Source organism: Cardiocondyla obscurior, linkage group LG01, assembly GCF_019399895.1.
Source record: "Cardiocondyla obscurior isolate alpha-2009 linkage group LG01, Cobs3.1, whole genome shotgun sequence".
Classification (NCBI taxonomy): Eukaryota; Metazoa; Arthropoda; class Insecta; order Hymenoptera; family Formicidae; genus Cardiocondyla; species Cardiocondyla obscurior.
Window position 1 is genome coordinate 12,517,642 of NC_091864.1, and position 16,566 is coordinate 12,534,207.

A 16,566-nucleotide genomic window follows, 5' to 3' on the forward strand; every position below is an offset into this window, starting at 1 on the left:
TTTACGCGTATAAATACATTTCGAAGTAAAACTAAAAGGAATGCAATGAACAATAGTATCGCCTTTCCACCAGCTACCTTTTAGTTACTATTAATAATCGAAATATCAAGTCCGCACTTACACTACTACCGACAGTCAAAAAGTAAATGTCGCACTAACTTTTGACATTACTTTCTTTTTTTTTTTTTTTTCGTTTTTTTATTCTCTTTCTTTTTTATTTTACTGACATGGGAGTTATGCGGGCAAATATCGGGATACGTATCAATGCGCTCGCGTTCGTGAACCAATAACTTAAAGATGAAAAGACAATTATTCGTTTAATTATTACGCAACGCAATGGCTCTCGGAAACTCGTTGCTTTCGAAGAGAAGACGGAGACGATTCTATGCAGGACGGTCCATCTGATTTTGATAGCTCTCTTGCGTGGACGAGAAGATTCGTGATGAAAGTTAGGCCATTATATGCCTTTTTGTATTGTTTCTGCATCAAACGATTCATGACAAAATCGTTCGAAGATTCACTAGTAGATGGACAGCCCTGCGCGTCGTCCGCATTTCCAAATTGTCTTGTGTTGGTTCCTTTATAACTCGTAGAAAAATTATCTAAAAAACGCGCGCTGCCGATGCGAGAATGTACGGATGCGCTTTTCGCAACTGCGTATATAATGTATAAACGGTGAAAAAACCCATCGGCATGTTAATATCAGGACAATATACAATGAAGGATTTGCACGGTAAACGAGCACACGTTCGGATTACGTCACTTTGAGATTCACGATTTCTGTGACCGACTCTTTTTACAGCAATCGCTCTGAAACGGCGATCATAATACTTCTAGGTAGTAATGAATGCACGGCGAATATTGAAGTCTGGGAAGTTAAGAAACATGCCAATACTCGACGTGAACTGTCAGTGATTAATGAGAGACTTATTATCGCTTATTCCACCACGTTACTAAACAGTAAGACAATTGATATGATGTGATGAATACGATTGAGTTAATCGAATGAATACTGTATATTACAAAATAATTGAGATTCGCTATAAAATTTACTATAAAAAGAGTCGAGACTTTACATTTTTCGGGGACTTTGTATTTTTATCAACGTGTGCTCGTTGTACAATGAACACTCTTTGATAAGTCACGAATTGCTTCCCATTTCAACGCAATCTAATATCAAGCAGAATAGCAATAGATATTCCTCCGCTGAGGTAATAACGCAAACACCTCGAAAACAGTCGAGAGATTGATAGCTGCCGCAAAGCGCTCGCCTATTACAGATACGGTTGCGTAAAAACGCAGCTGGTTCTCTATACAAAGTATAAAATTATAAAAAAAAAAAAAATTATAAAAGAATAATACAACGTACGAAAGTACGAATTGCTCGTGCGAAATTTTTGGAAGTTACTTATATGTATGTATATGCATATATGTATACAACATTAGCTTTCAACGCGTTTAACTGATGTTTCAACGTGCATAATGAACGAATCTCGCTATGTTTCGGTAAATATTCGAGGCTGACGCAATAGAAAAATACTCTAAAAATGTGTAAACGCGCTCGTATGCATGTGTTATGTATGTGTGACTTGGACATCGAGATTCAATACATTTCGTCAATTTCGACGGATCACTGCTCTGACAGTCGTACATTCAGATATCAATCTGCGAATACGATTTTACATTATGTTCATCTATGTAATTGCGGTATCGATTGCAAGTTCAGAGATTGCACAGTTGTACTATTGGTTATTACGTTCCTCGTTTATGGTATATACGTACCACATATACGCACATAAGTTTACAATTTGCAATACAAGTATCGGATGCATTAATAATTTTCTTTCCGGTCGAAAACGTGACTTTTATCCAGTCTTTACCGACGAAATCGCCTAAAAGTATATATTCTATCTAATTAACACAAGCTTTTCTTCAACGTCAATGTGTGATAACATGATAACGGATATATAATAGTACAAAACACTCATTTCTTATTACGATAAAAGCCAATACTGCATTGGGTCGAGTCACAAGTAACTTTCATTCCTTCTTTATATATATATATTTTTTTTTTTTTTACTTTCAAGTAGAAAATATTTATCTATCTAGTCTACCGAAATATATGGATTGGACGACATGGGTTCCTCACATTCCTTTGAAATCCCACACTTCAATACTCCCATTTTTCTTCAAGTAATAAATCTTTAACGTCGCTGGAATCGCAATGCCGTTTAGCTTTACATGTTACTATCAGCACAAATAAAAAGACACTTACTTATTAATACTGGATGGAAATTATTTATGACTCAATCCAATAATTAAAAAAAAATCTTAATCGTGTGACGTCCAAGTCATCTGTACAGGATGTTCGGCAAAAAAGACCGTAACAAATATATTTTAATTAGATTCTGTAGCATAAGGACGTTTACAAGGACCTTTATAAGAATTTATTGTGAAAAAATCCTGTTTTGTTGGATATAAGATATTATATCGTTTAAGAATACTATACTTTGTGATTCTTCGCACATATGTATCATAAATATTATACACTTTGTACCTATCTTTCATCTTTATCTTTGTACCAGTCATATTTGCTCGCGACACTTTTGCAGACAACCTGTACATCGCATTGACTACATTAACTTAACGGTTATCTAAACAAATTGTACAAATTGTACTTAAAAGTCTAAACAAATTTTAACATCCCATACACTAAGTCATAATAATTATAGTTGCTCTGTAATCGTCGCGACTTTTTAAGAATTACTCGCATAATAATTCATAATTAATATATATATATATATAATGTCTCTCTTTTTTTCTTCCTCTCTCCCTTTCTATATATATATATTTATATATATTCAATATCTTCATATATTAAATAATCATATAGCATTATCTTATTAGCTATTGGATTATAATAAAATTACCAAAAAGCAAACTCTCATAAAAATAAAAGGTTTTTTCGTCGAAGCATGTTTCACATACAAAAGCAACAATTACTTGAGGCCTTGCGATTTTTTTTTTGTTACCTACTATAGTGCATATACAATTTTCTCTTTAATATTACTTTATTCTTTACTATCTTTCGCAAAATCCTTACTCGCTCACGCATATACGCGTCCACGTGTGTGTAAAGTGTGTCTGTTAATAATGAAGGTGTAAGTGCATGATAATTATAGATTATTATTCGTTCATTTAGATTTGGCCCTTTCTCGGCAGAGTAAAAATTGATCGCGGCTAAAAGTTCTTAATGTAACCGTCCATATTACAATATTAAAGTTAAAATCAGTCGAAGCCGGATTGTGACACTGACTTTCGCAATATTTTACTTTCAAGATTGCATGTAAATACACAACGATGCGCACCATCGTAGATTTTACAGCGTTTTTTAATTTTTTAAATAAAAAATGCATCCGATTACGGTCATCCTCTTTTGCTATAATGTATTATAACAAAAGACTTTTCAAACACACATTACAAACCAATTCGTAAAATTTAGAATCCATACTATAAGACGTTAAATATTACATGCAGTCTTGAAAGCACTTCGCACAGTCTGGAATGCAGTTCGTATACCTCATCGCCAATCGGAGTGTCTGATTCAACCTGGCTTTGTCAAAGCTATTACGGTCAATGCTAGAATAATTTCTACAATACTATTTCCATAAATAGCTTGCACGCTATGAAACACCTACAACGTTTTTGGGTTTTATAATTAAAATAGAGAAATGGTCGATCGTCAGCGTTTCTAAAAATATATATAAAGTAAATAATAATAATCGTAATAAAAAAAATAATTTTTTACATACTATTTCCATTATATATCTAAAAAAAACACACTAATAGCAAAAATTGGAATGTATGTAATATTTTAACTCCATTAAAACTCAAAATTATACTTGTCAACGATCTACAGTATTCTAAATAATTATAAAAGACAGTTGTAATTTCTACCTAAACTATAAAACCCAAAACCCAGTGTCTAATTGGCAGTATAGTGTCGGACATTGCGCCCAGCGCAAGGTGCATAGCAGAGCTGCTGCAGTAGCCAAGAATCGGAATGATCCTTAACCGTAACGAGAAAGAAATTTTTTTTTTATGTGGCTTTGATTAAGTTAGTTGCGGATGTTACACATACGTGGCCATAGTACCAGTTGGAATGGGTGGTGTCTCCTCTGGTCTACCTTTAGGTCCGTATTGTCCAATAAAGGACCCATCCTCCGTAAAACGCCCTAGGACAAAAAACATTATTTATATCAAAAGTACGTAAATAAGGCTAAAAGAAAAGCTTTTCTTTTTGTTTTAAAATCGAATAATAATAAATATTGATCTAAATATTAATATACATTTTTTTACCAATGTTAATTTGAAATTAATTTGTTAAAACACAGATGCATCGATTTAAAAGGCAAAAAGTGCGATCTTCAGAAGTTCAAAAAAGTGAATAATCGTGGTCAGTAGTTTGCGATCTTAATTTGCATTCTATGTGTATCTTGGTGATTTGAAAAGTAAAAGATTGTAAGTAAAAGTGAGTAAAATGAGTGATAAATTCATTTTTAAAACTTATGTTTCAACTGGTTCATCTGAAAGACATATTTGTTAAACTTACCTTAGACTAGAGTGACAAATGCCTGCGAATTTGGTTCCTGCTTACGGTGTCGGCCATACTGACCAATGAAAGAACCATCTTCGTTCATGCCCTCTGTACCGAGTCAAGCAATGAAGCAAATAAAATAATGATGCAAATAAAATAAATACAAATAAAATGTATTAACGAACGTAACTTGCGAATGTAACTGCAGCTGTGAAGTGTATTGTATAAAAGGAAAAGCAATATAATATAAAAAATAGTTAAATAAGTGCAAAACAAATTCAACTTTGTTACATGAAATATAAGGTGTTGCATGAAATACAGAACACCCTTTATTAGGGTCGCTACTTCATTATGCTTTCTATATAAAGATATTAAAAATTGGTGCATTTGTCGTAATGTTTGATATTCAAAAAATACGCGTAACAAATACCTTTGATCACATACTATTTTCATATAGAATTTTTATTAAGGACTTTCTAATATTGTAGAGTTTCGATAAATTAAAATAAAATTTTTAACTCGTTACCTGTATCACCGTCGCCATACTCCGCCATAGAATCAGTGTCCGATTCAGGATGTTTACCATCTTGATGAGAAGAAGACGCTAAGGACGCACGTCCACCGGCCGATTTAGTGTCCAATGGTTGCGAATACTCATGAAATCCACCTTCGTCGGGATAATCTCCACGTCCAGCTGCCAACTCTCGTTCATGTACCGCATATTTTCCACCTCGATTTCGTTTAATCACACAAACGATTATCAGCACCAAAAGGAGGATAGCGATTGCCAACATCATTCCTGCAAATATGTTATAGTTTTGTACATGTGCTACTCATTAAAAAAATTGATTTAAAAATTAGATAAGAAGAAAAATATTACCTATAAACCAACCAGCCGTCGCGACGTTTTCTTTCGGCTGAATAATGGGCCCTTCGCTACTTGTTTCCACTTCTTGGGGGGCACTTTCGCTTATGAACTTTCCGTCAACGGCGACAACTGACATTACATAAACTTCACCGCTTTGAAGACCGCGAACCTGCATAATTTAAAAGTTGATTTAACAATTGTGATTTTAAGTAATAAAACCTGTTATAAAGAATCAAACATACCTCAATAGTATTCGACTGAAATTCGGGATCCGTCTCCGTAAATATCGTTTCGCCTTTTAGTTTGTACTTAACGAAGAAATGACTTCCTGGATTACCGTTTAAATTCGGCAACCAAATAACTCTTACGTTTGCGTATCCATTCTCCACTGGTATAGTTTCCCATGTAAATTGCGGAATGTCAGGCTGCTGAGACGTTCTTGTTTTTTGTTCAATAAAATAGCTACAAAGTGCATATTAATAAATAAGATTCATAAAATAACAAAATAATTTTTATATTTCATATTTTATTTTATCCTTGTAAGTCATAAAACACTTACTCATTGCCTTCACCAACCCTGGTTGTGGCACGTATGTGAACTCGGTATATTGTATCAGGCGCCAACGCAGCTAGCTTGGCTTGAGTAGCTTGTGGATCCGTAACGTGCGGCTTTCTTTCGAGTAACGTTCCTAATTTTGTACCGTTTACAACTTGATAATAAACTCTATATCCAGTTAAAATGCCATTCGGTTCTGCGGGCCGCGTCCACACCAAAAACAGGGCACTGGATCCCATGGGGAATGCTTCTAGACTGAGCACCGTTCCTGGGACTCCTTCTGGTGTGTCAAAACTTAAAGTTTCAGACGCAGGACCGGTGTATCTGCATAAAACAAATGTCATGTAAAAATAAAGATAACTGTGAAAAAAACAAATATAACAACAACCATATATAGTCAAAGTATTATTACCTGCCGTTGTAAGCAAGTATTCTGACAAAGTTTTTGCTATATGGAACGAACTTTGTGACTAATGCGTGCGTTTTATTTCCACCACGAATATCGATTTTGCGCATCCCCTTTTCACCCTCCTTCTCTGTCCACGTTTGAATCTCGTATCCACGTAATTCGCCCCTCACCGATTCCTCGGGCACGGGACTCCACGATAGCTGAGCAGTTGTACTTGATTTTATTTGATTCAGTGTGAAATTACCGGGTGCTTGCAGAGGCACTAAAATAGTAATTTAACATATTACGAACAACGCTGGCAAGTTAATAATTAAAAAGCATACAATATATAACGTATAATAATAATAATAATAAAGAAAATCAATTTTATCAATAAATTACCATCCTCTCCAGAGTATCCGATAACCTCATTGGCCATAGCTTTACTCTCGCCTTTTGCGTTTGAAGCGACGACCTTAATTTTGTATCTTTGATAAGTAGGTTGATTTTCTACTATCAGATTATTTTTTCTCCAATCATATATTTCTGCTGTCGCCCATGTTTCACCCGGTATATCTCGTTTGTAATATACGCTGTACTTAAATTGAGGAGCATTATGCTCTATTTGCGACATGGTTGTCCACGTAATAACCAAATTTTGTGGAGTTGTACCCTTGCCCATGACATTGTCCGGATTTTTGTAAGGAACGTCTGGCTCGGTGGTGCAAACATCACTATGTGGCGAAGGTAGAGAAGGCCCTGCATAGAAGACAATATCAAGTAGCTATAAAATTGACTTAAATATAGTATAATTAGTAAAAATATACATCAATAATAATTATATATAATTATATTGCATATTATTGCAATTTATTTAAAATATCTTTTAATTTCGAAATGTTATCTTACCTATTTTATTCCATGCGAGAACGCGGTACGTGTAATTAGCCCAAGGTGACATAGACACTTCATAAGTCTGATCTGTAGCTGGAACATGGTCTTTGGATATCTCCCAAGTATCCGGTGTGAAAGTAGTATTATGTTGAATTGTGTAACGCAAAATAGGAGCTCGGTTATCTCCCATAGGTGTCCAGCGAACTTCGGCCTTGTTAGATTTACACGTAATGCTAACTAATCTCGGCGCGTTAGGTACATCCTGGACTATCAATGTCGCGTATGCTCTTGCCTCGTCGAGATCGGTACGGGCGACACACGTATAAATACCGGAATCCAATTCAGTCGTCTTTGTAATCATCAAAGAATAATCGGTACTTCGAACAAATCTTGGTTCCATCTCGAAGTCTATTGGTTCACCATTGCTCAGCCAGTCTATAGTCAAAGGTAGACTGGGATCAGCAACGGCATTGCACCTGAAACAAACAGAGAAAAAAATTCAACAATATTTCTTTATTATAAATCAAGAAGTCGCAAGCTTAATTTTTCTTATAATCTAGATTTAACGATATTTCTTTGTAAAATTTTACCTAAATGTGGCAGTGGAACCCGCTGCGACCTCGTAGTCTTCCGGTCTATCCGTTATTTTGGTGTGCTCTTTCACCACCAAAGTAGCGGACGCATTCACTTCACCGAACTTATTAGAAGCATGGCATGTGTAAGTACCAGCGTCCAGGAATATCACATTCTCGATTTCTAGATCGCCTATGTCCAAAATTTTGTAACGGCCACCAGTCAACTCTTGTCCATTCCTGATCCACTTAACTTCGGGTTTAGGTGCACCAAAAACTCGGCACGTAATCCGAATAGTTTTCCCATCGACCGTATTCAAGTTCGTGGGCGGTTGCGTGATATCCGGATAAAGCGCCAATACGTTCACGTATACGTCTTTGTAAACGTATCCTAACGAGTTTGTAGCGTTACATCCATAATTACCCGTGTCTTTCTTCACTAATCTCTCAATAATAATGGAATTTGGCGTGACTTTTCTTCTGTTATTCGGTGGCGCTTCAGATATTGGTTTACCATTATGAATCCATTTAATTTCAGGAACAGGAACTCCGCTAGCCTCGCATCTAATTTCAACAGTCTCGTCTTCCGCAGCATTTACGAATTCAGGCTCAACGGTGAAATATGGTACGGCCATTACTTGCAGATTTATGGAATACGTTTGGGCTGATCCTACTCCATTTGACGCTTCGCAAGTGTACTTTCCTTCATCCTCGAAATTAACGTGTTTTATTATAAGAGATTTGCCGTAATTTCCTTGAGTTATTCTGTCGCTCGGCACAATTAGTTTGCCATTTTTGCTCCAAACAATCTGCGGCAAAGGTGTTCCTCCAAATATACAGAAAAGCTCTACTTTCTTGCCTCGGAGAGCGACTTCGTTTTTCCTCGTAACGTATTGTCTTTCGGGAGGATGTTTATTTTGGCCGGCAGATGCGCCTGTAGAGATTACGTTTAACAAAACTTTATTGCCTACTTTGTATTCGTTCCTGAACACAGACGTGGCGGCACAGGCGTAGTAAAAATCATCTGAAGCGTCGTTTCTTGTGACATTGCTGAACCAGAGATTACCCTCCGGGTCGAGAGTCATTCTCGAATTGTTGATTGACTTGATACCACCAGCGATATCCTGAATTAGCCAATAAACGTTTGGCTTAGGCCAGCCATCGGGTGGTTGGCAGGTAAGTTTAAAAGGCGAACCCTCGTTCGCACTTAAAGTCATCGGGTTTTCATCCTTGAACGAATTTAATTCGGCTTTTCGGACGAACACCGAATTCGACGTGGCTATACCCCATTCGTTCTCGGCAAAGCACTGGTATTGTCCCAAGTCTTCGTCCCTCGGTCTTGAAATCACCAGAGTACCTCTACCAGGCTGCTGAGAAATGCGGTCATCATACGCCGGCCACTCAAAGTTCTTTCCATTTTTAATCCAACGATATCTATATAATAATAAAAATTATATAATATCAAAGATATGTAATTTGTTTTAAATTAATTTTTTTTTTATAAATAAAAATTTAACGAGTCGCTTAATTGTAAACAATTCCGTCAACGCCCATATAACAAGTCCAACACATGTATAGCAACGACTATTTCACACATCCTAAAGTTATGAGATCATCTTTGTAATTAAGATCGGCCGGTTGTGCAGTTTCCCTGTATTACATGGGATGAGTAAGCCCGACGTAAGTGCAATAAAACCTTATGAATTACATATTTTAAGAGTACGTTTTCCGTTCTCGAACAACTTGATGTAAATGCACGTCATGTTACATAATATTTTGTTAATAGCATTTGTAGAAACTATTTAATAATGTTAACAGATAACGTAAAAAATAATTTTTTGTTATTTATCTTCTTACAAGCTCAAAAAAAGAAAAATGCAGATACGTACGTTGGGACTGGCTCTCCCTCTGCTTCGCATTCAATTAGAAATGGCTTGTCGTTCTCGTTGACTTTTGTCTGGGCCACTTGAAAAAGTTGCTCGTCCGTTGGCGGCTGTTTGGATATTCGCGGCGGCGATTGAACTGGTAAACAAAAAATCAATTAGACGCGAAACTATTACGGCACATAATAAAAGTAAACTAGTAAAAGAGAAACACACAATCTAAACGAGAAAAGGACAAAAAACACTTATGATTTATGTTCAATGTGATGACCGCTATGATGGGCAATCCTGATGACTTTTAACTTAATTATGTAATGGTCAGCCACAGCTTGCTATAATTTAATTGAAATAAACATTTCACATTGAAAGGATTTAAAGAGAACCAACAAAGACACGGCAGGAGGAAACAAACGCTCTTGAAAATATATGTACAAATGCATACAAACATTTTAAGAATAAAAAACATCTGGGGGACTAACAAAAATACTATTCTAAAATTCATTAAAATTCGTGTAAGTTCATTCGTGTGGTTTATGTTATAATGTTGCAATGTGTATATTGAAAGTGTCTTTCATTGCATATGTAAAATATACTAGAAATTACATGAAATACATATACATGAACTTGGAATATGTTTTTATGTTTTGTTAATATATGTATATATGTTGTAACAGTCAAAGATAATTTATACACAGGTGTAATTACGTAAGTGTACAATTATTGAAGGGTATGACGTGGAGCGTATACGTATGTAACGTGTAAGTACATAAAACTATAGCAGCCCCGCGTGAAGAATTATATGATAAAATGGTGTGAATGAAGGATCGCTTGAAATGGAAAGCACGATCATGATAAACGATTTTCATAAGAGTGTGTTTCACCTTCTACATTATCCGGGACACGTACTATAATTGAAAATAAAAAAATCACAACTTTAATGGTAAGATTCATTGAGATTTGTAGATTAATATAATATAAGTCTTAATTACATGGTCGACCATAATTTAAGAAAGTAATTGCAAACTGAATTATTTATACTCACTTATGGCCGATGCGCCAAGCACCAGCGTGGAAATAATGCACACAAGTCTCATCGTCATCTCGTATTTAAAAAGCTGAAACAGAAGGAAGCATTCAAAATCTTTTTCCTGATTTAAATAATAAGCGTAATTTCGACACACTTTAAATTAATTTAATTAGAGACTCAATCATCATAATCACAAAAAAATAAATAAAACTTTGCACAATTTATCGTTTTTAATTTCTAATCTTTCTTTAAACGCATTAAACAAGAGAATATTAACAATGCAATTTTTATTAATATAATATAGTATACATGCTACTTGATAAAGTTAAATGAAATTTATTCGAATTTATTCTCAAAGATAAAAAAAAAGGTAGAAATACATCAATAGTTTAAAAGTAGCTTTTATTATTGAATGTCACATGTGAGACGTGACGTGATATTTTGAAGCGTAACAATACGAGGGAAACTGGCGTTTTGTGCGTTACGACAATGTACTTGGCAATACGTAGTTCATATACCGAGTTGTATTTAATAAAAGATAAGCCAGAACTAAAAAGAATGCATGTTGGAAAGGGATTTCCTATTTTCCTAACTTTCGGCACCCTACACAGGGTTGGAAGAATAATTCATAAAAATAAATTAATACACCTAAAAAGCACACATGTCCAAAAGATGTCCCAAAGATGCTAAAATCCTCATAAAAGATATCCCACAAGTACTTTTGAATATTTTTTAGACATGTGCGCCACGTATGCCTGGAAACATATGCAGATAATAGCCAACAAAAATTCTGACAAAAGTGCCTTAATATTTCTATAATTCGAAACAAAGTGATCCGAAATCTAATATCTTTAACACAGTTGAGTCAGAATGTTAAAGAAACCTTCAAAAGTTACAGCAATGTTTAATTGCTCCTATTTTAATCAAAATTTAAGGCTGCCTGTCAATTTTCACAGTAGAGCTTGTATCAGATAACAGATTAAGAGCCAATTGCCCTAATACGGTAACTCTATCTGCTTGGTAACTTTATATATCAGCTGAACATGCATTTGCTTTATCGTTCTTTCTAAATGAATAAAGATACATAATATATGACCAGTCAGCCAAAGTTATCAAGAAGCTCGAACAATAGGCCCTAAGAATCCATTATTCCAACTCTCAAATAAGTTTATCTATCAGATAATCACATGTAAGTTTTTATCCTTTCTTTTCAAACAGATCGAGATAAACGTACATCTATCTTCATCCTTCTTCCCAAACACATTGGGAAAGACATGTCTACCTTCATCTTTCTTTCCAAACAGATAAGCAGATGCATGTTTAACTGATAACCAAGTTTGTCAGGAAGTTAGAACCACCCCAGGACTAAGATTAGATCGAAATTCAAACTTATGCCTGCAAGAAGAAGAGAAAAATCAATATCGACATCACTTATCAGGATTAACGTTTACCACTCTAGTTCAATCTCAATTCTGATACGAGCTCAATGAACGCGGTGCCGTCTGATATTCTTTAATTAATCACGTATCTCATCGCGGTCGTGCACCCCGTAGCGCTTTTGCCATTGCGGTAAACACAAAATTGCGCGCCACACACATACAACACACATGACGTAACGAGATGCGCGTGCGCTCAAAAAACTTTGATCAGCCGCAAGATCGAAGCTGACCCAATTATCCCAAATTTTCAAATTCGCCGGGATGTTGTGGGACGACGGTTGCCAGGTGACGCGGAAAAAAATGGGCGTGCACCCGGCGCCGACGGGAACGAGGAAAGGAGAAGGAAAAAAAAAAAAAAAAAAGAAAGAAAGAAAAGAAATCGAGGCGGCGACGGGAGCCAAAGGGCGGTGGTGCAACCTCCACGTACGATCGGGACCCGCGGGAGCTCGATTCCGGGACTCGTCGGGCCTCCGGGAGGCCTCGTCAACTCGAAGGCGTCGTCGCGATCTGCGAGACATCGGCCGCGATGATCTCACTCGTCCTTCGCGGGCGAGCGGAAGCGCGGATTGAGTCGACGGGGCGCGTCTCGTTCCGGTCGCCGGGAGGAGTCGCCCGCGATCACGCTAGCTAGCAGTTACGACGCGCGGAAACGCAAGCGGACGGCGGGGTGAACGGCGGGGCACACCCGCGGGCACGTAACATTGATCGCCCGTACGTCGGCCCGTTCGTCGCGAGATCGGCCACTTACCGATCCTGAGCTTCGGTGGCGCGCGGTCACAGTGCCGAGGACGTCGCTATCACCAGGGCATTGTCGAAAAAACTGCGGGAACCACTGACTCCGACGTACGCAGCTCGCCGTACGGTACCGCACGCTTGTGCGTGTGAACGGCGTGCCTGTATGCGTGTGCGAGTGCGCTCGCCGCGGATCTTCTAAGAAACTAAATGAGGAGGCGCACCTCATCGGTAATATGATGTGCCGAAGGAAGCCTTGTTGCCGATGAGATGTACAGTTTAGGATTATTTGTGACGCTTGTGATATTTCTGCAGTAGTCGTTGGAATAGAATATCGAATATAAAAAAAATGGGGTAAAGAAACAACGGCTTCATCAAAATCGGCAGCACACATTATCTGCACTACTATTTCAAGAGCTTATGATAATTATTTTGCTATCATGAGTAACCTGTTCTAGTTCAAAGCAGTAAACTTTGATAAAATATTAATTAAACTGTACTAAATATATTTAATATTTCTTTCAGCCTCGTAAAAGGATTTGCCAGGCGACAGATGCAGTGATTAAGTAAAACGAGTAAAACGGATACAGTAAGGACGTGGCAGCTATTCTAGGACGGAAGTAGGTATACATATATGCATATATACATGCACGTTTTAATAGCTATGGAGTTCGTCGCTCTCTCGTCGTCTCGATATATTTACGATGCTCTCTAAAACTGTCTCCATACAGGAGTTTAAAAACGACTCAGACGTTCCGGAGGTTCTTCTGGTTTGTTTTTGCCTGTTCCCGTCGCGCTGATCAAGATAAGCCGCAAAAAAAAAAAGAAAAAGTAAAGTGACCACGAATACAGTAAGCGTCTCGACGATATCGAAGCGCAAACGTGTAATAACAACCAGTTAATCCTTCCAGGTACCAAACCGATGATTAAAAGCGGGCAAAAAAGGGGGGAAAGGATTGAACTTTACAACGTTCGCTCCAGCGCGATTGGCGTCGGCCAGCGCGTACATCGGTTACGCAATCTCATGACCCTACATAGTCGGATAAGCGTGACGAGCGTCAGACATAGGCGGCATACTCCTGGGACGGGCGTAAATCGGGTACGGCACCGAGGCTATAAGAGACCGGTCGGCTCCCGGCAAGCGCTCAGTTAGCCCGAGAACGTTGGAGGGAGTCCCATTGCCAACTCCGTTCAAACGCCAATCGGAAACGCATCACACAAGCACATCTTGCCACGAAGTCTCCGTCTCGCCGTTTCTCAAGATGGTAAGGGAATCGACCTCTTCAAGGATCATAAAATATTTATTCCTTCCTTCATAGCGTGCGACGTATCGATATTAGTAGAAATTGAAGCCGGATCTTCGTCGACATGCAAATGTTCTAGTTGACCTGGTATCTCGAAGCATACTCATATATACTTGTCTTTCTTTATTGTAAGAAAGCGGCGAGATTTATTGATTCGAGAGAGTTATCAGTTGAAAAGAACCTTCGCCCGAAGACGAGTTTTTATCTGAGAAACGAATCTTTCCGATTGAGCGCGAGTACGGTCACTGCGTACAATATCTGTAGACGCATTACGTTGTTGCTACTTTTAGAAGCAAAAATTCGCGCGACGCATCACGACAAAGTCCCGCTGCAGTATACAGTTAGTCTTTCGTTAGTGGCGACGAGAAAAAATCTTGCCAGGTTTTTATAGGAATAATGATTATTTACTCTCCAGTTCTGTTAATTCTGGAACATCTCACGTACACGCATATATTACAATGCCTAATGGATATATATTTCTTACATGATAAAATTGCATGCTATAAATTTTTATACTTATGTACAGTGGACTTTGATATAGATTTTTTAATTTAAATATTTTTCATGTATCGTAAAATAGAATTTTGTCATTATTAAAACTTTAAAATTTGTAATATTTTTTACAGCGTGAATGTATATCCGTCCACGTGGGGCAGGCAGGAGTACAAATTGGAAATGCCTGCTGGGAGCTGTATTGCTTGGAGCACGGTATCCAACCCGATGGACAAATGCCGTCAGACAAAATACTCGGGGGCGGTGATGACAGTTTCAATACCTTCTTTAGCGAAACCGGTGCTGGGAAGCACGTACCGAGAGCGGTCTTTGTCGATCTCGAGCCGACAGTCGTGGGTGGGTACGACGTAATAATATTTCGTCACGCGAGAGTTCCTTAAAACCATAACCGGATGACTGAGTCTTAACTTACCATTGTTCTTTCAGATGAAGTACGTACGGGTACTTACCGGCAACTCTTCCATCCGGAGCAATTGATAACTGGCAAGGAGGACGCCGCCAACAATTATGCGCGTGGTCACTATACGATCGGTAAGGAGATAGTTGACCTCGTCCTGGATCGTATTCGCAAGCTGGCAGATCAATGCACGGGACTCCAGGGCTTCCTGATATTCCATTCGTTCGGCGGCGGTACTGGTTCCGGCTTCACGTCTTTGCTGATGGAACGACTGTCGGTCGACTACGGGAAAAAATCAAAACTCGAGTTTGCAATTTATCCGGCGCCCCAAGTTTCGACAGCTGTTGTTGAGCCATATAATTCAATTCTCACAACGCATACCACTCTTGAACATTCGGACTGCGCGTTCATGGTGGATAACGAGGCCATATACGACATTTGCAGACGTAATTTGGACATCGAACGGCCGACTTACACCAATTTGAATCGCTTAATTGGCCAAATTGTATCCTCGATCACGGCCTCATTGCGTTTCGACGGCGCACTCAACGTCGATCTGACAGAATTTCAAACAAATTTGGTGCCTTATCCTAGGATTCACTTTCCTCTGGTCACCTACGCTCCCGTTATATCAGCAGAAAAAGCCTATCACGAGCAGCTCTCCGTCGCCGAGATAACAAACGCTTGTTTCGAGCCTGCAAATCAGATGGTTAAATGCGACCCTCGTCATGGAAAGTACATGGCGTGTTGCATGCTCTATAGAGGCGACGTAGTACCGAAGGACGTAAATGCGGCAATCGCGACTATCAAGACCAAGCGCAGCATTCAATTTGTCGATTGGTGCCCCACGGGATTCAAGGTCGGCATCAATTATCAACCGCCTACTGTCGTTCCCGGCGGCGATCTTGCCAAGGTACAGCGTGCTGTCTGCATGTTGTCCAACACGACAGCAATCGCCGAGGCTTGGGCGCGGCTCGATCATAAATTCGATCTGATGTACGCGAAGAGAGCCTTCGTACATTGGTACGTCGGTGAGGGAATGGAAGAGGGCGAATTCTCTGAGGCACGGGAGGATCTTGCTGCCTTGGAGAAGGACTACGAAGAAGTTGGTATGGACTCCACCGACGGCGAGGGAGATGGTGCGGAAGAATATTAAAACATAAATGATCAAATCATTACTTATGTTTCCTCGTTTGTCATATATTTATACTGCGATGCTTACCTACTCAATAAAATTTTTTTTCCTTGCCTGATTTTATAACGCAATCCAATACGATTTATAGCGACGTTAACACTTGCCATTGCTTCCTTCTATCCAATCCAGGTCTTTATGATGTATGGGATCTTCAGAGAAGAATCTCGAGATAAGCGTACTACAAAAATCTGTCACTTGGTG

At 38.3% G+C, this 16,566-nt stretch overlaps 2 protein-coding genes across 5 annotated transcripts; one reads left to right on the forward strand and one right to left on the reverse strand.

The window, feature by feature from the left end:
• Nucleotides 1–58: 58 nt before the first annotated feature.
• Nrg (Neuroglian) lies at nucleotides 59–13,098 on the reverse strand. 4 transcript variants are annotated; one of them, XM_070658052.1, is made up of 14 exons: nucleotides 12,973–13,098; nucleotides 10,801–10,873; nucleotides 10,640–10,663; nucleotides 9,765–9,897; nucleotides 7,894–9,309; nucleotides 7,319–7,779; nucleotides 6,812–7,168; nucleotides 6,434–6,692; nucleotides 6,025–6,345; nucleotides 5,708–5,927; nucleotides 5,478–5,634; nucleotides 5,124–5,396; nucleotides 4,613–4,705; nucleotides 59–4,235 (listed from the first exon to the last, which is right to left on the reverse strand). In XM_070658052.1, exons 2-13 carry the CDS (start codon nucleotides 10,856–10,858, stop codon nucleotides 4,614–4,616), a joined length of 3,771 nt encoding a protein of 1,256 aa, XP_070514153.1. In that variant the 5' UTR covers nucleotides 10,859–10,873; nucleotides 12,973–13,098; the 3' UTR covers nucleotides 59–4,235; nucleotide 4,613. The 4 variants fall into 4 exon arrangements, with proteins under 4 accessions (XP_070514153.1, XP_070514171.1, XP_070514142.1 ...); XM_070658070.1 differs by lacking the exon at nucleotides 10,640–10,663; XM_070658041.1 differs by lacking the exon at nucleotides 4,613–4,705.
• Nucleotides 13,099–13,867: 769 nt separating this feature from the next.
• LOC139103499 (tubulin alpha-1 chain) lies at nucleotides 13,868–16,423 on the forward strand. Its single transcript, XM_070658240.1, has 3 exons — nucleotides 13,868–14,221; nucleotides 14,887–15,109; nucleotides 15,200–16,423. The coding sequence occupies exons 1-3, from the start codon at nucleotides 14,219–14,221 to the stop codon at nucleotides 16,324–16,326; spliced, it is 1,353 nt and encodes a 450-aa protein (XP_070514341.1). The 5' UTR covers nucleotides 13,868–14,218; the 3' UTR covers nucleotides 16,327–16,423.
• The last annotated feature ends 143 nt before the right edge of the window (nucleotides 16,424–16,566 follow it).

Excerpts from the sequence above, each read along its gene's own strand:
- Nrg (XM_070658041.1), bottom strand. The coding sequence starts at position 10,858 with ATGACGATGAGACTTGTGTGCATTATTTCCACGCTGGTGCTTGGCGCA. Across the intron at positions 10,664-10,800 it reads GCTTGGCGCATCGGCCATAA|TACGTGTCCCGGATAATGTA; the intron begins GTGAGTATAAAT and ends TTTCAATTATAG. Across the intron at positions 7,169-7,318 it reads TCTCGCATGGAATAAAATAG|GGCCTTCTCTACCTTCGCCA; the intron begins GTAAGATAACAT and ends TCTTCTATGCAG.
- LOC139103499 (XM_070658240.1), top strand. Across the intron at positions 15,110-15,199 it reads TCTCGAGCCGACAGTCGTGG|ATGAAGTACGTACGGGTACT; the intron begins GTGGGTACGACG and ends TTGTTCTTTCAG.